The 27,951-nt window shown below is 50.6% G+C and overlaps 2 protein-coding genes across 3 annotated transcripts in view; both read left to right on the top strand.

Annotated features, from left to right (window-relative positions):
- BDKRB2 (bradykinin receptor B2) overlaps nucleotides 1-27,472 on the top strand; it is a 31,290-nt gene extending 3,818 nt beyond the window's left edge. Inside the window, exons 2-3 of the mRNA XM_018066142.1 lie at nucleotides 20,365-20,472; nucleotides 23,863-27,472. Of these exons, the coding sequence (XP_017921631.1) occupies nucleotides 20,399-20,472; nucleotides 23,863-24,952 (1,164 nt within the window). The 5' untranslated portion in view covers nucleotides 20,365-20,398 and the 3' untranslated portion in view covers nucleotides 24,953-27,472. The remainder of the gene's footprint in view (nucleotides 1-20,364; nucleotides 20,473-23,862) is intronic.
- Nucleotides 20,370-27,951, top strand: part of BDKRB1 (bradykinin receptor B1) — a 34,699-nt gene continuing 27,117 nt past the window's right edge. The window contains exon 1 of one of the 2 annotated variants that reach the window (XM_013973149.2): nucleotides 20,370-20,472. The gene's annotated coding sequence lies outside the window, so the exon portion shown is untranslated. The remainder of the gene's footprint in view (nucleotides 20,473-27,951) is intronic. The other variant, XM_018066143.1, reaches the window with a different exon arrangement.

Genomic DNA, 27,951 nt, shown 5'->3' on the forward strand with positions numbered 1-27,951 from the left:
TACCTCAGAGGGTGTTGATGCAGTGCAAATGGGCTTGGGGGACAGGTTCACTGCAGGTGCCCACCTAGCAGAGGGACAGCCTTTAAGACCACCAGGGTGTTGTCTGCCCTGCAGTGAGGTCATTGCAGCCTGTTCCCAGGGAACAGGCACCCCGCAGTGTACACCTAGACTCCTTATTCCTAGGCAGTGCATCTGTGGGTGGCGACAGCTGGATCCCTGTCAGTCTTCCCTTGAGGGCTTAAAATTCGGGTTTCTACTCCACACGCCCTAGCGCCACTGGGCCCCCTCTGATCTCTGCGGCCAGTGGAACACTGGGCTGGGAGGGGGTAGGTCACAGAGATTTGGCTTCCATACCTCGATCCAAACTTGCTAGCAGGCTGAGCCACCTCAGTGAGGTCACTTTGTTTCTCTGAGCCTCACGAAATCAGCAATACCCATGCTGGACACCCCATGGGGCATTATGAACTGTAGAGTGCCAGGCATTGGGCAGCGCCAGGGCCTCTGTGACTGTTGCTGTGCTGATGTGTACCTGTGACATTGAATCTCCTCTTCTCTCCTTCGGGTCCCCAGGCAACCACACTCCAGGGTGGGTGTGGCCTGACTGGGAAAGACCAGCTGCGGACCGCACTGCCTTAGCAAGGGGCTTTCTGGGGAAGCAAACTCGAGGGGAACTTGGTCCCTGTCCCTGCCCCAGGCCCCAAAGCCACCAACCCCAGACCCATCCTCTTAATCGCCATGGCTGAGATTTGGGGTCCCCAAACCTTCTAACTCGGGTTCCATCACTGTCCCTCCCATCTCATCTCAGGAACCGACAGACACACTGTCCCTAAGAACTCGGGGCCCCAGACAGCTCCCAGCCTAGCTCCCCTGCACTGGACTTGGGGCTCAGGAAACACCATGCGGTGTCCTGCCTCCCCCACCCAACTGGAAGCCCCTCCTGGGAAAAGACTGACACAGCCCGCTGGGAATGCCTGCACAGCAGGAAAGACACCCTGACTGCCGAGGGAGGCTCTCTGGGGTCTTTCTAGAGCCTCTGAGATCGCACCTTCCCCAGCCAAATTCGATGAAATTAACCCCATCAAATAATTCAAGAAAAGGAAAGACTTGTTTCAGGGGAAGAGTAGTTGATCAGTTAAACCAGTTCAGTTCTAAGGTATGGCTAACAGATTGGAGGTAATGTGATTGTGAAGCTTTGTAACTGTTTAAGCAGCTACATGCTTAAATAACTGTAAAAATTAGGAAATAATCTGGAACAAAAAATTTCTTATGATTTCAGCTACATCTGAAAATGGGAAAAGAAAAAGAAGGGAGAAGGAAAAGTGTGCTAAAGATTTTTAAAATTGAAGTATTGTTGATTTTGGAGAAAGAAATGGCAACCCTCTCCAGTATTTTTACCTGGGAAATCCCATGGACAGAGGAGCCTGGTGTGCTACAGTTCATGAGGCTGCAAAGAGTTGGACACAAGTGAGTGACTAAACCACCACCACTACCACCACCATGGTTGACTTACACTAAATATTTTATCTTAGCTGGAAGAAGAGTTACTCTTTTACTATTAATGCTAACAGGTGAACACAAGATTTAATATATTTGTTAAAAATGTAAAGATAATCATTAGAAGAACTGAAGAGTATATATATATAATTATATATTATATTTGTAATATATTATTATAAAATGATGTTAATGATAATTATGTTACTTTGTACTCGACAGAGTCAATACATTCTAAGGAATATTGATAGAAATTGACTATGTTCTAGGCCCTAAGGAAAAGTTTAAAATAGCTCTCTTACAGGCTGCATCACTTGACAATATTGTGGAAATTAACGTCAAATACAGAAACGAAGCACAACAAATCACTGTAAATTTTACAAAACACTCTTCCTCAGAACTCTTCTATCAGAGAGCATCAAAAGTAAAGTTATAGATCTTTGAGAAGTAACTAGTTATAAGAACATGGTTAATCAAATTTCTGCTGCTGCTGCTGCTAAATCGCTTCAGTTGTGTCCGACTCTGTGCAACCCCATAGACGGCCTCCTACCAGGCTCCCCCGTCCCTGGGATTCTCCAGGCAAGAACACTGGAGTGGGGTGCCATTGCCTTCTCCAATGCATGAAAGTGAAAAGTGAAAGTGAAGTCACTCAGTTGTGTCCGACTGTTAGCGACCTCATGCATTGCAGCCTACCAGGCTCCTCCATCCATGGGATTTTCCAAGCAAGAGTACTGGAGTGGGGTGCCATTGCCTTCTCTGAATTAAATTTACGGGATGCAGCCAAAGCCATCTTCATAGGAAAATTCGTGTTAAAATAATTATTATTATAAAGATTATCATATTATTTTTATACATAAACAGTAGAGATCACAAGTCAATGAATAAAATGTTCAGTTCAAGAAGTTCAGTTCAGTTCAGTCACTCAGTCGTGTTTGACTCTTTGCGACCCCATGAATCACCACATGCCAGGCCTCCCTGTCCATCACCAACTTCCGGAATTCACTCAAACTCATGTCCATCGAGTCAGTGATGCCATCCAGCCATCTCATCCTCTGTCGTCCCTTCTCCTCCTGCCCCCAATCCCTCCCGACATCAGAGTCTTTTCCAATGAGTCAACTCTTTGCATCAGGTGGCCAAAGTACTGGAGTTTCAGCTTTAGCATCAGTCCTCTAATGAACACCCAAGACTGATCTTTAGGATGGACTGGTTGGATCTCCTTGCAGTCCAAGGGACTCTCAAGAGTCTTCTCCAACACCACAGTTCAAAAGCATCAATTCTTCGGTGCTCAGCTTTCTTCGCAGTCCAACTCTCACATGCATACATGACCACTGGAAAAACCATAGCCTTGACTAGACGGACCTTTGTTGGCAAAGTAATGAAGTTAGATAGACCCAAAAAAATTAGAAGAAAGAAAAAGAAGTAGGAGAAAAACTAATGGTGACAAAACAAGATGATTAATTAGAAAGGGGAAAAATGTTAATATCAGTATCTCATCTAAGGGAAAACCAAAACCTGGCTCTTTGAAAATAAGGGAGGAGAAGGAAATACAGGAAGTGATTTGTGCTACGTGGAGAATTCTAAGTTGAGGGAGTGATGAGCGGTCACTTCATTGATGGTCAAGAGCGGCCTGCAGCAGAGCTGGGGCTCAGCATCCTGGCCTTCTCAGGCCGTGGGAAGGAGGTTCTGCTTGGCTAGAGGTTTCTGTCAGCCCCATGAAGGCCTTCTTTCCATCCTGGCCTCCTGCTCTCTGGTGGGGAGGGGAGGTAGTGCCGGGTGGGAGGGTGGGTGTTCCATGTCCCTGAAGGCGGGAGAGCAGAGCTAAAGGCCTTGCCCAGTGCTGTGGCCCAGGGCCTGCTTCACCATTTTATGTGTAAGTCTCATCAGGTCCCATGGACCAACAGCCTCACAGATGTGCTAAGTATTTAGCCACTGGTCCTTTTTAAAAGGGTCAATATTTTAAACTTGGGATGTGTGAACGTGAAAGTCGCTCAGCTGTGTCCCACTCTTTGCTACCCCATGGACTCTACAGTCCGTGGAATTCTCCAGGCCAGAAGAGTGAAATGGGTAGCCTTTCCCTTCTCCAGGGCATCTTCCCAACCCAGGGATCAAACTAAGGTCTCCTGCATTGCAGGCAGATTCTTTACCTACTGAGCCACAAAGGAAGTCCAAAACTAGGATATGTCAAAAAAAAAAAAAAAAAAAAAGCTTAGATTGCCAGCTTCTCTAGAAATGCAGGTGTCTCTGGCAAGGCTGAATTTGAATCCCCCCACCTGGCCACACTCAGCTCTTTAGGTAAGACCTTGAGCCTCCAGGTGCCCACTGCTCACCCAGCACGAGCATCTGGTATCTCCAGTACCCCACCTTAGCGGGCCCCTGTGGGCATTTGAATTCAAGGCTCTGCTTTGCACCTTGGGAAGTACAGGCTTAGTGAAGGCCACCAGGGTAGAACTGAGCTATTTATAATGTGGTGAAAGAACTCTCAGAGCTGATTTATGAGGGCCTGTGCTCCCCCCACCACATCCATCCCTCATAGGCTCACTGAAAAGAAAACCCCATGTAAGGGAAAGCAAAGGCAGGCCTTTCCCCACACCAGCCTCCAAGGGTTGAGCTATGAAAAGGGCCTGTGATAAAGCTGCCAAGAGACTTAGAGATGGGGCACTTCCCAAGCTTAAAGCAGGAACACCCAACTGTGGAGCTGAAACTGTATTGGACAGCTTGACCCTTCCCACCTGAGAGGGGACAAAGCTGGTGTGAAACCAAAGAAAATCTGAGCTACCCAGGATCCTATGCACATGACCTCTCCAGTCCTCTGAGCTTTCTTTCATGCTGTTTCCATGCCTACAACGCTTTTCCGCGTCTTCTTTGAGCTTCTTCACCTGCCTTATTCCTAGTCAGCCTTTAAGACGAAGGGATCCTTCCTTCCAGGAAGTCTTCTACACCCTTCCCAGAGGGCTAGGTCTCTCCTCGGTGCCCCAACAATGGCCTTTGGCCCCTTAGTGACAGGACCAGTCATGCTGTGTTGGAGCCGTCTGTGTGTCTGTCTCTCCTGCAGTCCATGAGTCCCTCAAAGGCCAGGGGCTCACCTCAGCCATCTGTCTAGCTCCAGCCCCCACTTCAGTGCCTAGCAGAGCGTCAGGCTGCAGCGTGCAAGGGGGCCTGAAGCACCCTCCTAGCTGTTGCAGGCTGTACATTGTCACTGTGGACATAGGTCAAGTTCTCTCCCAGGAGGCTCTGGACCTGTAAAGTGCAGGGCACGTCTAAATGGGGAAGGACAGGTGGTGGGCTAGACAAGGCTGGAGCCCAGACACAGGCACCATGGCCGCCATACCCCTGACAAAGCTGCCCCCGTGCAGGAGTGGAGGAAACATTCTCTGAGGGGACAGAGATGCTCAGGGGCTTGCTGGCCTGAGCCCACCCGCCTTGTGCTCGGGGCCTGGTCTGGTTCCCCCTCAAGGACATCGTGCTTCCCCGGGCAGGCCAAGATGTCAGGGTGGGAATCAGGAGGTGCATTCCGGCCAGCCATGAGGAGACAAGCCTTGCCACTGGCAGGGGGTCGGGGAGAGGCAGGGAGAGAAGACGGAGAAAGAGGGGCAGGGGATGGACACTCTGGGGAAAATCTGGGCCCTGGCCCGGGTGCTTCCCACTCTAGGGTGTCATCTCCAAACCCCATCTGAGTGTGCTAAGTGCCCTAATTGGACCACCTTACATGTCCCTAGCAGTGGACATGTGTGTTTACCGCAAAAATAAATCACAGTTGTGGGGACTTTCCTTGCAAGTTGCCTGGGGAATTTCTTTTGCGTGTGTGTGGATTGTGGTAGCTGGGACTGAGGGAGTGGAGGTGGGCCCCTAGGAGAGTTACCACACGAAACACTCCTGGGTCTGGGGGGCCTCAGGGGCAGCGGTTACTCCAAGGTGGGGAAGGGAGCCAAGCATTAATGAGATCCAGGACTGATCCCTTTGGGTCCTCGCCACTACTTGCAGGCAGGACATAATGACCCCAGTTGTACAAATGGGGGGACCCAGGCCCAGAGGGGGGGCCACTGGCTCAGTCACACCTCTTGGTAATTGTCATAGCTGAGATCTGGAAGCCCCCAAACAGATGCTACCTCCCAGCCTCTTTCGTTTGCTGCACAAAGGCAGGAGCTGGCCTGCGGATGCTCTGGGCGGTGACGGGGGCAGGGGGAAGTTGGGGGGAAGGATGGGTGACCAGATAACCCAGAGGTGGGGAGAGAGGGAAAGTGGCGGGCAGCATGCAAAGGAAGGGTTTCCCACAGCAGCAAACACATCCAACCCAACAGAGGAGCATCTCCAGACTCAGGAGAGAAGCAGGCTGCGACAGTGAATGGTCTTCCTCCAGGGAAGGCAGCAGAGAGCCACGCTGAATGAGAAAGGGCTCAGGGAACACGCCATCCTTGCCACCATCATGAGAAAGCCACCCAAAGATGAAACCTGGGCGACAGAGACATGAGTCAGAAGGAGGAACAGAGGTTGGAGAAGGATGTTTTTGGTTCCTTGGGACCCCAAATGCAAAGAATCAGCCTGAATCCTGTGACAGTAAGTGGCCTTTGGTGGAGTAAGAAAATCCCACCTCCCCCAGAGTTTCCCTCAGTCACTCCCCATCCAGGTGCTCTTTCCTGGGTTCTTAGAAACCTGTGATTCCACCTGCTTGATACCGACCAGGGTTCCTGGCACTCCCCAGTCAATAAGAATTGACTAGAAGCTGGACAAGAAATTCAGGCAAGGCTTTTTAGGAGTCCCTGATGTAGCAGGGGAGAAGTAGAACAGATAAGTTTCCCTTGCTTGGTCCCCGAGGTGGGGTGAGCTGGTTCCTTAGACAGGATAAGGGTGGGAGGGTGTCCAGGGATGGCTTAGGTGTTTTGCCCATTCCTTTGGAGGGCCATTGCTCCTGACACCCTGTTTTTGTCCTGGAGTTTTCAGAACTGGCAGTTGGGTGTTTTGCTCTTTTTGTATCTTCTTGTCTGAAATTTGTACCAACTGCACATGCACGCAGCTATTTTTCGTCCCTGTCACTTTCTTTGTGTTTCGTAGCTAGGGGAGATGTAGCGTGTTCTCACGCAAGCATTGCAGCGCTGCAGCAAAGGGTCCCGAGTCCCAGGCTGTCTCATGCTCAGGACTGGTGGTTGGGTAAGACGGGAAATCATTGAAGACACAGCTCATAAATGCACGAACCATTTCATTCTAAATGAAAACCTGATTGCTCATTGATTTACCAGTTTTCGTGTAAGCAGAGTCTTTTCTTTGAACTTGAGCTGTCTGATTATCTCTTATACAAGCTAAACCAAGAACAAATAGAAGAGAAAACTTGGCTTATTTAAATAATTTTCTTCCAAGAGTAATCAACGTTCTTCACAGAAAATGTGAAGGCTACTACAAAGAATGAAGGGAACAGAAAGGGAACCCAGCATTCCATTGCTCTTTTGCAATAATGACTAATTATTAGTAGGGCATGTGTGCAGGCTCTGTCATGTCTGACTCTTTGCAACCCCACGATTGTAGCCCGCCAGGCTCCTCTGTCCAGGGGATTATCCCAGCAGGAATACTGGAGTGGGTTGCTGTTTTCTCCTCCAGGAGACCTTCCTGACTCAGGGATCAAACCCGAGTCTCGTGCGGCTCCTGCATTGACAGGCGAATTCTTTACCACTGAGCCACCTGGGAGGCCTGGTTATTAGTAGTAGTAATTTGGTATTCTGCCTTCCAGATTTTTTTTCCTGCTGTGTTATACATATGATTTAGTGCCCAGCGTTTTCCCCACCTGACATTCTCTGCAAAGTGTTCGCTCTCTTTTGGTGAACTCTTTGGAGCATCACTGTTCAATTGTTTAATCAGACTCCTAGTCTGAAAATTTTTTGCTTGTTGCTTATTTCCCTAATCCAAGGGTAGGAGGTTTTTCCTGTCCTTTTGATTGTTTTCGGAAATAACAAGCAAAAAGTAAAGGGTATTTTTTTAGGTTCTTGATTTGCTTCACTGAATTATCCCCAAATCCAATTTTCTGGGGGCAGGTTTGAGAGCCTGTCAACCCTCTGTATCTAGAGAAGGCATAGAAGCTCTCATCCTCCAGCCTCCCTCCTTCAGCGTGTGACTGGCCCACTAAACATCTGCAGACCAGATTGTTTTATTGTTGTCTCAACTCTGAGGATTCCTGAGGTATCAGGGCCAGGCAGCCAGGAGCTGGAGATGGTGGACAGCGTGGTGTCTCACTCTTATAAGAGTAATCCCTAATTGAGTGCCCACGTGGGTGCCAGGTCACTTCAGTTGTGTCCAACTCTTTGAGACACCATGACCTATAGCTCCCTTGGCTCCTCTGTCCATAGGATTCTCCAGGCAAGAATACTGGAGTGGGTTGCCATGCCTTCCTCCAGGGGCTCTTCCTGACTCCGGGATCAAACCTGGGGTTCCTGCGTTGCAGGACCACTGAGCCACCAGGGAGGCCCAGTTGAGTGCCTACGAATCATCAATCCCATGTCAGCAATAAGGAAACCAAGGTTCCTAGAGGTCCAGGGACCGAGCAGTCAGAAGAGGCACGGATCTGTGGTCCTGCGTCTCCCTCCTGGCCTTTGAGTGGAGTGTGCTGGAGGGTAAGCAACTTGGGCGTGGCCTCCCCCTGGCCCAGGCCCCCCATGGGCCAGGCAGGGCATCTCCCAGGCTCTTCCTTCTGCTTCCCGAACTGCTTCATAGCCGGGGACTAGGCGAGCTCATGCATGTCAGAAATGCTTCTCCACCCCAATTCAAAGAGTTGGAAATTTCCAGCTGCTTTAGCACTAAGAATGATGAGCCCTGGGGGCCTGCAAGCAGTGTCTATGGGGGTGTTGGGGCCCCGGACCAGGACACACAGCCCCCTAGTGCCAGCTGAGCTGCAAACTACAGTTCCTCTGTAGGGTTATAGGAGGGAGATACCAGTCCCCTCAGCTCCCCGCTACTTCTCCCCCTGACCCCCACTAGGAGAAGGCCACCTAGTGAGGGTAGAGTAAGTGCAGAGGTTGGGTGGTCTGAGGCCAAACCTTGCTTCACAGCTGGGTGGCTTTTGGGGGATTAGTAACCTCTCTTCCCAGGTGGCTCAGTGGGAAAGAATCCACCTGTCAATGCAGGAGACATGGGTTTGATTCCTGGGTTGGGAAGATCTCCTGGAGAAGGAAATGGCAACCCACTCCAGTATTCTTGTCTGGAAAACTCCATGAACAGAGGAGCCTGGCTGGCTACAGTTTATGGTGTCACAAGAGAGTCAAATACGACTTAGAGACTAAAACAGCAACACTGACCTCTCTGAAGTACATTTTCACCCTGAAGTTGGATGGTGTCACACTCAGAGTGATGCTCCTGTAGTGTTCTTGGGGAATTAAGGGAGATCAGGTCTGTGAATCTACTGACAGTGGGCAATTCCAGTACCTTCACATCATACAAATTCAAGATATGTGTCCATATACACACTGCTCTATTTAAAATGGGCACCCACCAGGGATCTAGTCTATAGCACATGGAACTCTGCGCAATGTCGTGTGGCAGCCTGGAAGCGAGGGGAGTGTGGGGGACAATGGATACCTGCATATAGGACTGAGTTCCTTTCCTGAAGCTATCACAAGGTTGTTAATCAGCTATACTCCAATACAAACTAAAAAGCTAAATAATAATAATATATGTCTCACACCAGAAAGGCTGAGGGGCAGGCAAGCCATGGGGTTAGATGGGACAACCACAGGTACTCCCTGGGGCTAAATTCATAGAATTTAAGGAAGCTTGGTCCAAATACACCAAAAACACTGCCCAGACTTTACTTGAATTCTTCCAGTGACAGGGAGCTCACTACTGCTAATAGCAATACAATTCAGCAAACATTAAAAAGCAGTTATGCTACTAGGACTTCAAATTCAGAGAAGCAAAGACTCTGTTTTGTGCTTGAGTGACTGACAATGTGGCAATCAAGACATGTGTAAAGAGAAAGAAAATTGCTGTGTGTGTATGTGTGTGTGTGTGTGTATGTAGGTTTGTGTGTACATAGTGAAGTGAAAGCCGCTCAGTTGTATCTGACTCCTTGCAATCCCATGGACTACACAGTCTGTGGAATCCTCCAGACCAGAATACTGGTGTAGGTTGCCATTTCCTTCTCCAGGGGATCTTCCCCACCCAGGGATCGAACCCGTGTCTCTTGTGTCTCCTGCATTGCAAGCGGATTCTTTACCACTGAGCCGTCTGAGAAGCTGCTGTTAATGTAGAGTTGGACCCCCCAAAAATCTCTAAATGGCAAAATTCTTCTAGCTTGAAAATTCCATGGTCCTGACACATCTGGGGTACTTGGAACTTTACAAAGTATTTTTGCATCTAAATCCCTGAGTTCAAATCCTACCCCATCCCTGTCCACTTACTAGCTGATAAACTTGGCCAAGGCCATTTACCTAAACTTGCGCAAGCCCTCTCTTGAATCAGAGCCTGTTTCATTGTTTATTAAGATGAAGACAAGGCTGTGAGCCCCACCCTCCTTACAGGACTGAGGGAGGCACTTCTGCACTGCGTCTCAGGCCAGGCTCTGAGGCTGAATTCTGCTGAGGCTCGGTTTAGCAATGTCTCTCTAGAGCTGTTGCAAGGACTGAGCCGGCTGATATTTGTTAAGTGCTCAGAACAGCTGGCGTACGGCAGATGGTGCATGCATTGCTGTCAGCATCGTCGTCATCATCGGTATTCACCCTTCTGCACTACTTCCTGATCACCAGCCCTGGGCCCTACGTACCAGGGTTTCTCTGTAAGGTACTTGAAAATGTGGGCAACCAAAACTAAAGTTGTAGGCACTTTGCACATTGTGGCCAGTCTTCACAAACCCTTTTCAAGGGAGGTTATACCTACTGGGGCTTCCCTTGTGACTCAGTGGTAAAGAATCCGCCTGCCCGTGAAACCCACTCCAGTATTCTTGCCTGGGAAATCCCATGGACAGAGGAGCCTGGTAGGGGTGGGCTAGTCCATGGGGTTGCAAAAGAATCAGACAAGACTGAGCATTGTTGTTTACGACGAAAGGCCCATTTTACCAAGAGGCTACATCGCCTGCCCCAGGTCATCCAGCCAAACAAAAACCAAGACACGTCCCAGGTTTGCCCAGCTCCCGTGTCCAGGCATAATATGAGTACCTAAGCGAGGGACAGCGGGCTGGCATTTCCCGTCCTCTCTGCTTCTCCATTCCTGGGGGATGCCAGGCCCATTCCTTTGCAGATCACCCTTTCATTCTTTTCTAAAGAAGGTATAACATGAACAGACCCCGGAGCTCTGGAATTCTGAAGGTTGACTCCCTGGATTCCAAGGGGATCAGCCTCCTACTGTGGAATCAGGCAGAGGGTAGCAGTCACATGGTTGGGGAAGGCTTTTTTATTTGAAGTATAATTGATTTACAATGTTGTGTTGCTTTCTGCTGTACAGCAAAGTGATTTAGTTATACATATATATACATTCTTCTTCAAATTATTTTCCACTGTGTTTTTATCGCAGGATTTTTAATATAGTTCCCTGTGCTATAGGACCTTGTTCTTTATCCATCCTATATGTACCAGTTTGCATCTGTTAATCCCAAACTCTCATTCCATCCATTCCCCGACTCCGTTCCCCCTTGGCAACCATGAGTCTATTCTATGATTGTGAATCTGTATCAAAGATAAGTTTGTTTGTGTTATGCTTCAGGTTCTACATGTAAGTGATATCATCGGGTGTTTGTCTTTCTCTTTCTGACTTACTTCACTTAGTATGATAATCTCCAGGTCTATCCATGTTGCTGCAAATGGCATCATTTCATTCTTTTATATGACTGAGTAATATTCCATTGTTCATATGTACCACATTTTCTTTATCCAGTCATCTGTTGATGGACATTTAGGTTGCTTCCATGTCTTGGCTATTGTGAATAATGCAACTTCATGAACATGGGGTGCATGACTTTTTTGAGTTAGTTTTTTCCAGATATATGCCCTGGAGTAGGATTGCTGGATTAAATGATAATTTTATTTTTTAGTTTTCTGAGGAAACTCCATACTGTTCTTCATAATGGCTACACCAACTTACATTCCCACCAGCAGTGTAGGAGGGTTCGCTTTTCTCCACACCTTCTTTAGCATTTGACACTTGCAGACTCCTTAATGAATGACGGCCTTTCTGACTGGTATAAGGCAATACCCCTGTAGTTGACCTGACTGTGGCTTTGACTTGGGTAGGCCTGACGGGGTGGGACAGGTACCCTGAACCTGGGAAGCCTGGAGGCTTCAGGGAGCCTAGCAGGAAGATACTTCTGCTTCACCACACCCAGAGAAGGGAAACTTGCTAAGACTGACTCATTCTGCCCATCTCTCTAAGAGTTTTTGGGTGCCAGTGAGTGAGGCGATGAACCCTGAGAAAGCAGTGCACCGACCCTATTGTCTCTGCTTGCATGCTTCTCAGAACAGGGAGCTCACTGCTCACTCATTTCCCCTCTAGAGACATGATTCTACAGATGTCTCCAGAACCATGTAGTACAAGCTCTCATTCTCCCGATGAAGAAATGAAGTCCCAGAGTTGTCAAGGTCACCCCTGGTACCCAATGATGGAGGCAGGACTAGAACCCAGGCTTGATGCCCAAAGCCCTGGACCCTTCTACCTGTTTGCTATAGAGTCTCAGACAAGGGAGGGATCCCTGCTGGCTGAGAGGTCAAGGAAGGCCTCTCAGAGGAGGTGACACTTCAGTGGTCCTTGAAGGATGGCTCTGGGATGTGGCTTGATGTCCACGTTCTTTCTGCCTGCCCAGCACGCCTGTGCCTTTCCTGCTGTATGGCACACTGAGAGCGGCAAACACGAGGAGTAAAATTTTGTTGAACGAATGAATAAATGGGCAAAAAGGCCACTCCCGGGAGGTAGATGGGTGTGGGTCCCTTCACAGCCAAGCGCATCTTGCTGAGACCCTGTGCAGGAAGGGATAAAACAGCACCTGCCTCAAGTTTGGTGCTCACCACTTATTCTTGGGCAGGACCCAAACCTCTTCGTGCCATGAAGGGTTGTTTTTTCTCTGCGGTTGGCTCAGAGTCTCCACAGTATTTTCCTCCCACGTGTTTTATAAACCAGGCTGGATGGGAAGACTGGTCATGGCACACAAACTTGCGTGTGGCTGAAGCCCCAGGCCAGCTCTCCCCTCCTCCTGCCCCAGCAAGGCCAAGGCCACCCCTGGGGACACCTTCAGGGAGCTGGGGCGTCTACTAGGAAATGAGGATCTTCAGGCCACCAAGTCTGAGCGGTTCCTGAACAAAGGCTTTTCTGGAAAACACTCCCTCTGGACCTTACATAGTTTTGGCTTTTACTCTTTTGCAAAGATTTCTATTTCCTCCCTTTATAAATCATTTACATGCTCATGATGAAAAACCCCAGAACATACAGAAAAGTGAAAAGCAGACATCTTTCTTTTTAAAAAGTCTTTTTATTGAAGTATAGTTGATTTACAATATTGTGTTAGTTTCTGGTATATACAAAGTGATATATATGGTGTGTGTGTATATATATATATTTACATATATATATATATTCATATATGCTTGCTAAGTCACTTCAGTCGTGTCCAACTCTTTGCGACCCTATGAACTGCAGCCCTCCAGGCTCCTCTGTCCATGAGATTCTCCAAGCAAGAATACTGGAATGGGTTGCCATGCCCTGCTCCAGGGAATCTTCCTGACCCAGGGATCAAACCCACATCTGTTACATCTCCTGCTTTGGCAGACGGGTTCCTTATCACTAGCACCACCTGGGAAGCCCTTGCAGGATCATATGGTAGCTCTATTCTTAGTGTTTTGAGGAACCTCCAAACTGTCATCCATAGTGGCTACACCAACTCACATTCCCACCAACAGTGGACGAAGGTTCTCTTTCCTCCACACCCACATTTTTATAATAGTCATTCCAGCTGGTGTGAGGTGATACCTCAGTGTAGCTTTGATTTGTATTCCTCTAATAATTAGTGATGGTGAGCATCTTTTCATGTTCTTATCAGCCACATGGACGTCTTCTTTGGAGAGATGTATATTTAAGGTCTTCTCTCCATTTTTTGATTGGGTTGTTGGGGTTTTTTGGTTGTTGAGTTGTGTGAGCTGTTTGTACATTTTGGAAATTCAGCCCTTGTGTGTTGAATCGTTTTGTAAATATATTCTTCCAGAAGAACATCTTTCTAATCACGCAAAGGCAGCTGCTCTTACAGTTTTGGTGCACGTCCCAGCACACCTTTGCAAGGGCTGGGAGTATGAGGCTTGGGTTTTGGAACATGTTCACAATCAGGCCTTAGCACACAGCCCTGTCTTCTGCACAGGATGAAGGCAGTTGTGGGATGATTTAGAGAAAATAAAACAAACAGGGGGCTTAAGTACCATAATTCCAGGACCGGGGTTCAATGTTGAGCTCTGGCGCTAAGTGGCTGTGTGTCCTGGGAGAATGTCCGCTGTCTCTGGGCCTCTGTGTCCACTTCTGTAACATGAAGGGGTCTAATGAAAAAGTGTCCAGGAGCCCTTCCCACCCTAATATTCCAGAATCCTATCAGGCTAACCTGGGATTCCGGAATTATCCCGGAGCAGAGGGGAGAAGGAAGAATATGCCAGGTACAGGAACCCAGCTTTCCAGTAAGACGGCCCCTCGGGTTCTGTTCCCACTGGCCCCAGACCTGTGAGCACGTCCCAATGCCTGGTCACCTCTGGCCTGGACAGACCCCTGACAGGTCACTCCAGCAGGAAACAGGCCAGGCTGTGGCCCTGCCTGCATACTGGCGTTTACTCGCTGTGTGACTTTAGGCATCTCCTCACCTCTCTGAGCCTCAGTTTCCCCCCTCTGTCATGAGGAACTGGGGGTAAGTTGAACATTTTCTTTTTAAGTAGAACTCCTTTCTCCAAAAAGATTGTTTGCAGAAACCTAACATAGAGCAGAGAGGAGGGAAGCCTGACAATATAGCTCCTTTAAAGTGCGTCAAGCATCGTCCTAAGCACTTTACGTTCATGACCCTGTCCCTCCTGACAGCAACCCTGCAGAGCGGGTGCTGTTAGCTCTCCATTTGACAGATAGAGACGCTGAGGCCCTGAGGGGGTTGGTTATCCACAGCTAGTGAGTGTTGGAGCTGGGATTCTGAGGTGGTTGGATCTCAGTAGTGAAAGTCCAGGCCCCCTGTCTTTCCAACCCATTGAGGACATACCCCGGCACCCAGCCCATGCTCTTCCATGCACACACACACACTCTGTGGTTTGCCCTTTGCAGCTCCTCTCAAGGTCTAAACCACAAGCGACTGATGAGATTGAGACATTGAGGTTTCCTGCCCCCCCAAAACCCACATCACTGATGCTGAGCAGGGCCTGGGGGGCCCACGGGGCTCTGCTTGGCATCATCACCAAAAGGTCCCAAGGCCCAAGGCCCATGGGCTACCAGCTTCCAGCCTGTGCTGATCTCCGAGCCGCACTCACGCAGCCAGCAGAGCCCTGGTTTGAATTGTCCACCCACAGCCACCTGCACAGACCTTCTTCCCTTGAAGAATGAAGTCACAGTGCCCCCTTCAGACCAGGGGCAGCCAGGCCTGAAAGCCCACATGACCCCTCAACTATTCACAGGGGGTGCCTTGCATCAGGAACTTTAAGGAGGGGGATGAGGCCTTCCCAGGCAAGAAGAATGCCTTGGCATTTGGACTCAGGTAGACCTGGGTTTGAATCCTGATTCTGCCTATGGCTAGCTGTGTGATCCTGAACCATCTCAGGTTACTTAGCTAAGTCTCTGCCTTCCTGTCTGGTATATGGGAATATACCATATATTTATATTCCCATATATGGTATATATATGGGTATTTATATTCCCATATATATACCATATATGGGAATATACATCAACCGCACAGTATGGTCTTCAGGATATACCAGGCAGAGCACACAGTAAGTTCTACCACTTCCCTTTGTCTCTACTCTGAAGATGTGTCTGCTGGGGAGGAAAAGTAAGGATCACCCTGCCTTCTATCTGTCAGTAAACAATCATTTATTGAGCACCTAGTAGGAGTCAGAGAAAGGAAGACACACACAAGCATTTCTGATAGGCCTGCACTAGTCAACGTGGTGGAGAAGGAGGAGGGGGAGAGGAGGGAAGAGAACTCCGCTGCTCGAAGGTTCAGCTGAGAAAAAGAGCCAGTGAAAAAGAGACTGGAGTGTGGGGCTTGAGGCATGTGCTTGGTCGCATCTGACTCTTTGCGACCCCATGGACTAGTTCACCTCCAGGCTCCTCTGTCTATGGGGATTCTCCAGGCAAGAATACTGGAGTGGGTAGCCATTCCCTTCTCCTGGGGATTTTCCTGACCCAGGGATTGAACCCAGGCCTCCTGCATTGGCAGGCAGATTCCTTATCTGAGCCACCAGGGAAGCTTGGCAATGGGAGACAGGTACTAACGAATTTATTGCAAGGAATTGGCTTACGTGATTGTAGGGCTGACTAGGCAAGCCCAGAATCCATCAGTGAGGCGAACAGGAGAGGCGACCAGAACTCTCAGGCATGGCCTGTGCACAAGTGGAACTTCTTCTTCTGGGAAACCCTGCTTCTGCCCTGTCAACTGATTAAGCCAGGCCCACCTAGATACTCAGGATGATTCCTTTGCTTAACATCTGATGAGGGATTTCAATAACACCTTCAAAATGCCTTTACAGCAGCATCTAGATCCATATTAGGTTGAATAATAGGGGGCTGTAGCCTAGACACATTGGTACATAAAACTAACCATCGCAGGGCACTTTGGGAGGCTCCATGGAAGGGTTGGTAACTGAGTAGGTCTCAACTTCAAAAGGTAGAAAGTGGGGATGGGGATTCAGGCATCGGGGGCAGCCTTGGGAAGCAGATGTGGGTCATCATGGCTGGAGTCCCATGGGGATACATTACATACAAAGGGATAGAAATCAAGGAATGGTTTAATAAATAACAATAAACCAACACAATGCATTCTCTTAAAAGCATCCTTATGATGCTATAGAACAACATGGAAAATTTTTCTTGGTCTGATGGTCTATGCAAAACCACAGGAGATGAAAGGCTGGTTGAAGGCGTATGAAAAGAGTTGTTTGGGGATAGAATTCTGGGAGATTTGAGCATTTTTAAATGCTCTACTGTGGTCATATTATCTCTTTTTTTAAAAAGAGATTTATTTTTTTAAGGGGAAAGATTGGTATTAGGCTATCAGCTGGGATTGCTCATTCATTCATTAAAACGACAAAGCTCAATGTCTGGGAAAGAAACAGAATAAGCTAATTCTAAGAAAGTGGAAACAGATGAAGACCAGCAGGAGCCCCAGACTCTGTGAGGATGAGAGTCCGGGAGGCATGCTCTGTCATTGCTGCAGAAAGCAGGGTCGGTGGCGAGGGCGGGGGGAGTTCTGCTTCTCCCGGCTCCCCCACTTCCCGCCAACCCACCCCACCTCCACACGTGTTTCCAAAACGTTCCAGGCCCATAAAGTGTCCAAATGCCAGAAGGGCCTACATGCACGTCGGACTGAATGGATCTGATTCAGCTCTCTAGTTGTTCCTGGAACAGATGTTGAATCCCCAGAACCCCGTCCATCTCCCCACAGACAGCTCTGGCCTTTTCTCAGGGAAAAAGAGAAAAAGCCCCTTGGAAACTGTGCTTAGGCCACTTCTCCCTGGTATCGAGGCTGTTACCGTGCGTGCGGCCCCACAGCCTCCCCTGCCCCGGTACTGACAGTGGTCTGCAGTTCACCTCGGTAACTGTCTATAAACAACATCCTTCCTCAATGATCACGTGAAACAGATTTTAGAAGAAACCATTTATTCCAGGGAGGTGTCCGGGAAAGGGCTCTGAGCTGGATTTGGGAGAGCTTGCTTCTTTCTAGCTCTGGCCTCGACTCCAACCTGAGTGGTCTGAGAGATTTTACTTATTTATGGAGCAAGGGTTTTCCAAGAGACTGAGATGTGCGAAACACGGTACAGGCGCGGCGAAGGGTGGGGAGACGAGCGAGGGGAGATGAGCGAGGCAGGTGTTATTTAATACCACAGGTGCGCATGCGCACGCGCACACGAGGCTGTCACAGCGAGACCGGACGCAAAAGGCAAAAGTTGACAAGACCACCCCTCGGACCGAGGAGAGAACTGTGTGGTTTCACGGGCTTCCCTGGATTAGGTGGGCTGGTGATGTCCCAGCGACCTGCTCATCTCTCCGTGCAGCTGTGGAACTGTGTCTGTAAAGCATCGCTGGGGCTGTGCCACGCGGGGGCTCTGCAGCAGACTGGCCCCCCCGGGTGCCCCCCTGAGTGGTGCCCGTTCTGGACACATTCACCACGTGCTTTGTGCGCTTGACACGGATTGCCTTGTTCGCTCCTCACAGCCAGCATCTGACAGTTGAGAAAAGCGAGGCACCATGAGGTTAAAGAGCAACCCGATGGAGGGGGACCAAATTCCAGGTCTGCCTCTGGAGCGGGTAAGCCTGACCACCGGGCCGGACCTCTTGTTTGTGACCTGGGTTTCCGGCTGGACCCCTCGGGCTGTTTCCCTCTTTCTGTCATTCTACACACAAGCTCTGACATCTCCGTCACCTGTACAACTAATTTTTTTTTCTTTTTTGGATTTCATTTTTTCTTTTCTTTTCTGGGCCATGCTATGCAGCATGTGGGATCTTAGTTCCCCAACCAGGAATCAAACCCATGCCCCCCGCATTGGGAGCGGGGAGTCTTTACCACCGGACCATTAGGGAAATCCCACAACTATTTCTTTAATAGCGACTCGCTTCTTAACTGTTAACTGTATATCACCAACTTAAATGGAAAATGAGTATCATTTGTCACCAAAAATGCCCTGTTGAAATAAATACAATGGACCATAAGCAAGCCTGTTAAAGTCTGGTTAGATGTGGGTGTCCAGCCCAGGCGCTGGGCCTGCTGGTTTTGTTGAAAAGGGAGTTACAAACCATCAGAGGGGTGATGAAGACACATAGCCCCAACCTGACACTTTTCTCCAGGGTTAACCTGGAGTTAGTGTGGCTGCTAACCACATTGAAAGGAGTGGGCCAATGATTGGGATTTATTTACTATCCAATGCACAACCCTCGCTTTGGGAACTATCTCCCAGCTTCAATACACACCCACGAAACACTGGGCGCAGTTGGTCACCCAGTCAGGGTTCCATAAAGGCAAAATCCTGGCCCTGGTGAAAGTCATGCTGTGTGTCCTGGGGCAGCCACAGCCTCACAGCCCTTCGGAGGTGGATTCTTGGGGAACCAAAATAGACTCCCTCTGGCACTGAAATAGAAATGAAGAATTTCCCTGGTGGTCCAGTGGCTAAGACTCCATGCTTCCATTGCAGGGGTTTGCAGGTTCAATTCCCGATCAGAGAACTAAGACCCCACAGGCTGTGGGTGGCTCGGGCAAAAAAAGGTGGAAATGACTCTCAGCAGCACCAAGAGCCAGTGTTTATGTGATTCGACAGAAGGAAATACTTTAAAAGTTAAGTCTTCTTGGATCCAATTCTGAGGGAGATAGAGAACAAGTGAATCAGGATGTTGGATGTTTTTTTCTAAAACATCAGTTTGAAAAACAAAGGAAAATCCCAACTCTAGAGTCACCGCCCCGTCACCCCCACACAGACACGAGGATCAGAGTCTGGGGGGAGCATGGGTCCACTCCCCCACCCCCAGCTGTGTCAATGAGAAAACTGAGGTCCAGGGAGGGCTAAGGGACTCCCTCAAATAGCACCCAGAGGACGGCACACCGACCATTGCCACCACCTGTGTGTGTACCCAGGTGCCCACGACAGCCAGCTCCCCACCCCCCAGGCCTTCAGATGCACCCCTGACATCTGAGTTTGTAATCCCCAGATGTATTAGTTCAGGTCCAGTAGTAGACTGAGAGGCCACGATCAAGCTGCCTAATACACAGAGGAGTTTAAAGAGGGTCTACTTACAGAGTGCAGACAGCATGTCAGGGTGACCTCTGTGGACGACCCTTTCCTCCCAACCCGAGGCCTGAACCACGAGAGGAGACGGCAGTTGTCAGAATCACTGGGCTTGGAAAGGCCCCAGTGGGAGCTGTGCACCGGCGCTGGGCCCAGCCAGTCCCTGGAGGTCCTCAAGGGAGGGAGCGAGGAGTCAGATCCCCTCCTCCTTCCCTTCCCTCCCCCAGCCTCCTGCTGCTGCCCTGGGGCCAATCCCCACGGAAGCCGGACTGCAGCCCCTCCTGGTGTGGTCTCTGCATCCTGGGGCAGGGCCAGGGAGAAGCAGGAATGACGATGCTCCCACACACAGAGCATCCGAAGCAGATGCAGGGAAACTAGAGTCGCCCCAGACCCCCACCTTCCCCCCGGTCCTCAAACCGCCTGCTCTCTGGACACGGGAGGCAAAAAAGGCCCCCACTTTGTTTTGAACAGGAGAGCAATGTTGACGGACATTAACAAACCATTAGGATCCCGATGGGCTGACTCTGCCAGATCTGGGATGCCTAACCAGGCAGACCCGTACCAGAGGGCATGGTGGGGGGGCATCACTACCCCAGGGTGACAGAGTTGGGAGGCCCTGGGTTACCTGGGTGGCTGTCACTGTCTCGATGGAAATGGTGACATCGGCAGGCAAGCTGATGGCCCTCACCTGGACAAGGAGCCCCACAGGGAGGGGAGCTCAGCTCCACCCTGCCCACCAAGTCTCCAGCACTGAGGGTCATGTCTGGCTTCTCCGTGAGACCATGAGCCCCTGGAGGACGGACACTGTGCCTGTCCCCACATCATGTCCCGGCACTGGGTGTGTGATGGGTACTTAATAAATATTTAAGTGAAGACCCCCGTTTCTCTCCCTAGAGGAGAATGCATGTGTTTTATGGTCTCCAGTCCCACCATCTAACCATCTCCATCATTTCTCCTCCAGGGAGGCCCTCACTCACCTGCCCCTCTGAGTCCCAATGTTCTCAGCCTGGAAGAGACCAATGTTCCCATCCATTCATGAGGACACCGTGCCCACCACTGCCTCCTTTGGGTGAGTCAGAGGGGCTTTACTATTTCCGGGACAGGGGTGTGGGCACTCTGGGGAACACCTAAGACAGCATGCCCCTCCTCTCTGGGACGATAATGGAAGCCCACTGGAAACAACACGCAACGATAAATCCGGAGTCAAAAGTCTTCAAGGGCTGGTGTTCAAATCCCCCAGGGCCTGTCGGGGCAGAAGGGAGAGGACTGACTGTTCTGCTTCGGTCTGGGTATTGCCGGAGAAGGGACACACCATACGGGGGGTCATATGTGAACCAGTGCAGGGTCGAGGGAAGATGTGAGAAAGAAGAGATGGAAACTCTGAAGGCAGTGCAAGAAATCAGACAGAGGCTGAGCCAGGTCTCCATGGAGACAGGATGTCTCCAACACATGGCCAACATCCGAGGAAGGTCTGGACACTCTAAGGAGAGAATGTGGGGGGAATGGATCTTGAGTGGAAGCAGAGAAAAGGGAGGGTCAGTCCTAAGGGGCCAGTGTTAGGGAGAGTGGGCAGTGGGGCCCAGCTGGAGCTTCCTATGGCAGGTGTGACCTGCTATGGAGATGACCAATGGTCGTCTCAGTAGAGGCCATGGAACATGAGTCCGATCACTCCCAATGAAGCCCTCCCCAGGCCACCTTCTAACAACCCTGTGGCTCCTCGGAGTCAGGTATGGGCCAGGTGCCATCCTGTTGGGAAGGACTACCTTGCTGGAAAATTAACAAGTAGCATCAGGTGGGACACTCTGGTCTCTAGAGAGCCAGACCACAAGAGACAGCACTCCAAGTCTGGGGCTCTGGGGAAACAGGGCTTCTCTTCCTGCAGAAATGGGGCCAAAGGCTGGACCAAGGGGAGCACGCAGGACAGATCTTACCTTCAGAGGCTCCGCAGAGAAGACTGCCAGTGTCCACGGGTCAGGACTTTAGGACTTGTCTCTGTTCCGTGATGTCTGGGGCCTCACTTGGGAGACCCACAGGCTAGGGGACCAGAATCAGCCAGAGGTTTCACTGGGGCCAGAGGATCCACACCCAGGGCGACAAGTCGGGGCCTCTGCACGGAGCCTCTCCGTGTGGCTGCTTGAGCATCCTTACAACGTGGCGGCCAGCCTCTTCCTGAGCAAGAAACCCAAGAGGCCCAGGAGGAAGCTGCAAAGCCACTCACGCCTTAATCTTGGCCGTCACACACCGGCACTCCCACCTTGGGTGGAAAACGAGTCGCTCAGTATGGCCACATTCACTGGAAGAGGAATTAGACTCCACCCTTTGCAAGGTTTATCAAAGAATTTGTGGGCATATTAAAACCACCCTCCATGAGAAGAGTATTTCCAATTCCATCACTTGCTCCTTGAAGCACTCAGGGACAAAGCCTCGGACTGTCCTTTTTTTCTCTTCTTCAGCCTCATCCCTTGTCACTTCCCAACATCTCATCCACCTGCCAGAACCTGCCAGTGGCTTCCCCACTTCTGGGCTCCGCTCAGGCTGCCCCTTCTGCCTGATCCGCCCTCCCTCCCTCTCGGCCCCCATTGGCATGCCCTTCATCCTCTGAGCCCCAGCTCTGGAGTCACCTCTGCACTCCCCCCCTCCTCCCACCTGGGTCCCTTGACCCTCCTGCCACCCCGAGGCCTCATGTGCCTCATTCCCACACTGGGTCTGAGGTGTCAGGAGCTCTGGCACGGCAGGGATGTGTGGTGTCCCTTTCTGGGTCTCTATAGCCAAAGTGGAGCTCAACTCGGAGGAGATGCTCAAGAAACATGTAAGGATAAATTGCGTCGATGAGTGAGTTCATCACAGGTCCCCAGTCTGGCCCTTCCAAGACAGTCAGCTGCTCCAGAATGTATAGGGGCTTGTCCTGGGAAATCCCAGAGGCAGTCAGGAGATTCTTTCCCATAATCTATTGCTCAGCTACTCTCTCCCAGGCCTACCCAACAATCAAACTGCCCAAGAAGAGTCCCCCCACCTCCACTTTTCCCACATCCACCCAAAAGAGCACTTGGAACACGTTCAGTTAGTCCTGCCCTCTGCCTTGCGCTTTTAGCTTTTTGATATGTCTTTACACCTACTCTTTGATTTGAACCTTGCAATAGCCATGCAAGGCAAATCAATGAGAGAGTAATACTATACTCCAAAGAAAACAAAGCGGAAGCTCAGATGTAATTTACCCAAGACCACACAGCTAGGATTGGAGCCCATGTCTGTCCAAGCCCCATGCCTCTTTGCCGAAGGCAGAAAGGAACTAGCCTTAGAGAAACACTTGCAGAAAGTGAACTGCCCTCTGGTCTCTCACCCCAGAATGAAAGAGAAGCCAGTGGGTTAATGATAAAATCAGCAATGTGAGAGTAAGGACTGGGACTTCCCTGGTGGTCCAGTGGTTAAGATTTTGTCTCCCAAAGCAGAGGGTACGGGTTCAATCCCTGGTTGGGGAGCTAACATCCCACGTGCCTCTGGGCCAAAAACCAAAATCTAAACCCGAAGCAATGTTGTAACAAATTCAATAAAGGCTTTAAAAATGGTCCACATCAAAAAAAATCTAAAAAAAAAGACAAAGAACCAAGAGTGGTGCTCGAGTTTGACACTGTTTATTTTAATAAGTTCACACACACACACAAAAAAAGTAATTATTCTTGTTTATTGAACCGAGTGCAGTGCTTGGGACTTTCTGTACTTTATCTCAGATCTTCACCACAATGCCAAGAAGATTTTGTTATTTCTAGTTTATGAAGTAGACCATTACGATCCGGAGAGGTTAGTTAACTTACTCAAGGTCACACAGCTAATGAATGAGTCAGGACTGAACCCAGAGGACTCTCTGACGTCAAAGCCCCCACCCTCCCTTTCCGTCAAGCAACCTCATCAATGCTATGCTGATGGAAGGTAGCGAAGCTTGACAGCTACTCTCTGCCAGGAAGAGACAGGGCATGGGCAGATGGGCTGTGGTCTCGGAGCCAGGCTGGAATCCCCCTGTCTGGCATGATACCACTTTTCTCTTCTAATTAATGGCTCACTCACAGCCAGGCCACAAGAGGCTGAAAGAGACCAGCGCCCTTAGGAGGAGTCCCTGTGATAAGGAAGGAATGTGCTGTGGATCCTCCCAGCACGGAAGCTTCCAGGAGGGCCAGCATCTAAGACTCACGCTTGTTCATACGGGTGATGGATGCTGGCCAAGGAAACCTCCAGGTGGAGCCTGGAGGCCAAGAACACAAGCTCTCAGTTTAAGTGCAAGGAGCACAGAGACCTTTCCAAGACCTGCAGGGACTCAGATGCACCCGGACCGTCTATGAACACGGCACAGCAAGGGCCTGAGTTCCACCCCTAACTGGACGCACCCCCTCGCCCTCTGCAGCAGTTGCTACTCCTTCCTCCCGTCACCCCGAGGTGTAACTGCCTCTTTTCCACTTTCTTGCAGCGCCGAAATGTTCAACCTCACCTCCCAGGTCCTTGAACCTGCTCTCAACGGGACCCTGCCCGAGAGCAGCAACTGCTTCCAGTCCAACTTGGGGAACTGGCTCAACACCATCCAGCCCCCCTTCCTCTGGATCCTCTTTCTGCTCGCCGCCCTGGAGAACACCTTTGTCCTCAGCGTCTTCTGCCTGCACAAGAGCAGCTGCACGGTGGCGGAGATCTACCTGGGCAACCTGGCCGTGGCAGACCTGATCCTGGCCTGCGGGCTGCCCTTCTGGGCCGTCACCATCGCCAACAACTTCGACTGGCTCTTTGGGGAAGCCCTCTGCCGCGTGGTGAACACCATGCTCTACATGAACCTCTACAGCAGCATCTGCTTCCTCATGCTGGTGAGCATCGACCGCTACCTGGCCCTGGTGAAGACCATGTCCATGGGCTGGATGCGCAGGGTGCGCTGGGCCAAGCTCTACAGCCTGGTGATCTGGGGCTGCACGCTGCTTCTGAGCTCGCCCATGCTGGCCTTCCGCACCATGCAGGAGTACAACAGCGAGGGCCACAACGTCACTGCCTGCGTCATCATCTACCCGTCCCGCAGCTGGGAGGTCTTCACCAACATCCTCCTGAACTCAGTGGGCTTCCTGCTGCCCCTGAGTGTCATCACCTTCTGCACCGTACAGATCATGCAGGTGCTGCGTAACAACGAGATGCAGAAGTTCAAGGAGATCCAGACGGAGAGGAAGGCCACGCTGCTGGTCCTGGCCGTCCTGCTGCTGTTCGTGGTCTGCTGGCTGCCCTTCCAGATCAGCACCTTCCTGGACACGCTGCTGCGCCTCCAGGTGCTCTCGGGCTGCTGGTACAGGAAGATCGACATCTTCACGCAGATCTCGTCCTTCGTGGCTTATAGCAACAGCTGCCTCAACCCGCTGGTGTACGTGATCGTGGGCAAGCGCTTCCGCAAGAAGTCGCGGGAGGTGTACGCACGGCTGTGCCGGCCAGGCGGCTGCGGGTCGGCGGAGCCCAGCCAGACGGAGAACTCCATGGGCACGCTGCGGACCTCCATCTCCGTGGAACGCCACATTCACAAACTGCAGTAGCGGGTGGGGAGCAGCCAGCGAGCAGATGGCACCCGGGGATACCGATGCGTGTGATGATGGATGGACGGCGGCTCTCGGGATGCGCCCCCAGGAGGAAGGAAGGCATCCCAATTGTGACCTTGGGCAGTGAGTCGGTGTCTCCAGTAAATTCCTGCCCCGCCCAAGCTGTGGTGAACAGGGCTGCGAGGTTGGAAGGTGCACAGCCAAGGGCCCCAGAAATAATGACAGTATAATCCTTCTTACTGGCTTCCACCCCTGGGCCAGTCTGCTGCTTCCCGAGGAGCAGAGGAGCCTGGGGACAGGGACAGGAGTGGCCGAGCTCCCCTCCTACGTGGTGTGCCACTCTGCCGGAGCACGACAGCTCAGATCTCCAGAAATGCCGCCCAGCTTTGGGGCAGCCACTGAGAGGGCCGCGCACACTGGCTGACGTGTAGTCTTGGGTTTCTTGAATCCGCTCAGCTAGGACTTTGGAGGATGATTCCTCACGTCAATGAAGGTTAAACTCTGAGTGATCCACAGTGAGAGCCGAGACCAGGACTCTCGTTCCCCTTGCAGAAAGACAAGTGGTCTGTGCCAAAGACGAACCCAGTAAGTACTTACCCAGCACTTGCTCTACACGCAGCGTCGAACCCTGTGGGCAAGAAAAAAGAAAATAATCTGTCCTGCAGGAACTTGCAGACTCGCGATGATTCAGCAGCCACCACAAGGCTGTTCCAGACGCGGTCAAGCCAGGCACTGTGGACAGGGCAGGGAGGGGGAGTCGGGCGCGCCAGCTCAGAGGATAACTGGCTGCACGTGGCCACGCCCCCGCCTCGGTTTCCTCCCGGTAACACGAGGCTGTTGTGGGGATTAAAGGAGGTAATAGGCACAGAAGTACTTTGACAAATGAAAGGTGCTATGTAAATATGAGGCATTATTATGCCCGCAGAATGGGAATAAAGTTATTCTAAGGAGAAAGACAAGTTCAGCAAAATGTCTGTAGAAGAGAATCGGTGTTGAAGCTAAGGGGTGTGGAAAACACTCCTTAGTGTCTGACACATACTAAGTGCTCCGTATGTTAAGCTCCCTTCCACCACCTGCCCTTTCCATCAATTTGCACGCGTGCACGTGCGCGCGCGCGCGCACACACACACACACACACACACACGCACGCACAAGCATTTTCAGGAAAGGTCACCCCTTCCATGGAGGCGGGAGAACACCCTCCCCAGCCCACCTTCACCGGCTCATTCACCCGAAGAAGCAACTGCAGAGGGGCCGCGGGCCCTGCCTCCTGCGGGCGGGGCCAGGTGGCGAAGGGCGTGGTGGGCAGCGATGGGAGGGGCGGAGGGCGGGTACCAGGTGTCAGGCGGGAGGAAAATGGACCAGCATCCTTGGCCCTTAATGGACAGGCACCTGGCCCCAAGCCCCAGGTCCTCCAGGGGGAATTCCTTTCTTCTTTTTCTTCACGTTTTATAATCAGCCTCCTGAGGCCGGCCCTCTGGGAGAACAGACCATCCGACGCCAACATCAAGCTCTTACAGTCAAGTCAGGGACGGGTGCTCAATAGCAATGGAGTTTAGGAGCTTCTGGTAATGTAGGCAGCACCCTGGAAGCACTCACTGGATCAGTAGATGGGTGATTCATTAGCGGGCTCTCCCTGGGGAGGTTTTATCCTCCCCAGGGCCAGCAGGATTGGGATGGAAAAGAGCCCATAAATCCTGACCAATCCAGCTCTGGATTTTAAAAGAAAAGGGGTCACAAAAAGATTTACTCCCCATCCCAGCCTTTGTTTTCTGCCATGCAAGCCCCTCTGCCGAAATAAACAGACACACTCATAGCTAGAGAAAGAACACAGGTGAAGTAAGAAGTACAAACCGTTTCATATTAGAATGAAGTGAAACCATGCGTGGATGTGCTGGTAAAGAATCTGCCTGCAGTGCAGGAGACTCCGATCCGATTCCTGGAAAAGGGATAGGCTACCCACTCCAATATTCTCGGGCCTCCCTTGTGGCTCAGGTGGTATAGCATCTGCCCACAATGCTGGAGACTGGGTCAATCCTGGGTTGGGAAGATCCCCTGGAGAAGGGATAGGCCACCCACTCCAGTATTCTGTCCTGGAGAATGCCATGGACTGTATAGTCCATGGGGTCGCAAAGAGTCAGACATGACTGAGCAACTTTCACTCACAAACCACATGCATAATGAGAGTGGAGTTTCACAAAAGGAGGCTGGGCTGGGCTTTGGGGTGTGAGGAACTCGTTCGTCAGCGGGTGTGTATGTTCTGAGGGTCTCCTGCCAGCAGAGCTCTGGGCTCCTAATGGCTGTTTAAGGTCCACCCATGGGCAGAGGAGTAATTCGTCTGTGGGAGGGGAGCTGCCCTGTGGGTTGTGTTGATACTGTGATAAAGAACATCTGTCCTGTGAAAGACCCAAAGAGCTATCACATTATAAAGAGGGATTATTTCACAAATGAGGAGAAATGGGTGAATGGTGTAAATGTGCCTTTTCTGTCCAAAATAATAAAGGGATGAGGCATTTTTGTGTGGTTCTTTCTTTTGTTACAACTCCCAAAACTCTGGATCTTGTCACAGACAGTGCCATAGGCAGTTAGAAGCCTTGGGTGCATGGGTTCCATTTATTTCCACTCAACCTACTTAAAGGCTCTGTGCTATAAATTAGTGGTGTCCAAACCATTGTAATTGCATATCCATATAAGTAAAAAAATTTTGATTATTTTTACCCAATATGTACACTTATTAACAGGTATTAAAATGTATACTCTTGAACATACCTAAGTAGAAATTTAAGAAATTTCAACTGTTTGAATATTTTCTCCCGTCCCACATTGGTGACTCAATAAGCTCCCAACGGGTGCCCGTGAGACCCCATGAGGTCCTAGAATCATAAGTAAAAGTGAAAACGTGAAAGTATTAGTCGCTCAGTCATGTCTGACTCTTTGCAACCTCATAGACTGTAGCCTGCCAGGGTCCTCTGTCCATGAAATTCTCCAGGTGGCTC

Source organism: Capra hircus, chromosome 21, assembly GCF_001704415.2.
Source record: "Capra hircus breed San Clemente chromosome 21, ASM170441v1, whole genome shotgun sequence".
Taxonomy (NCBI): Eukaryota; Metazoa; Chordata; class Mammalia; order Artiodactyla; family Bovidae; genus Capra; species Capra hircus.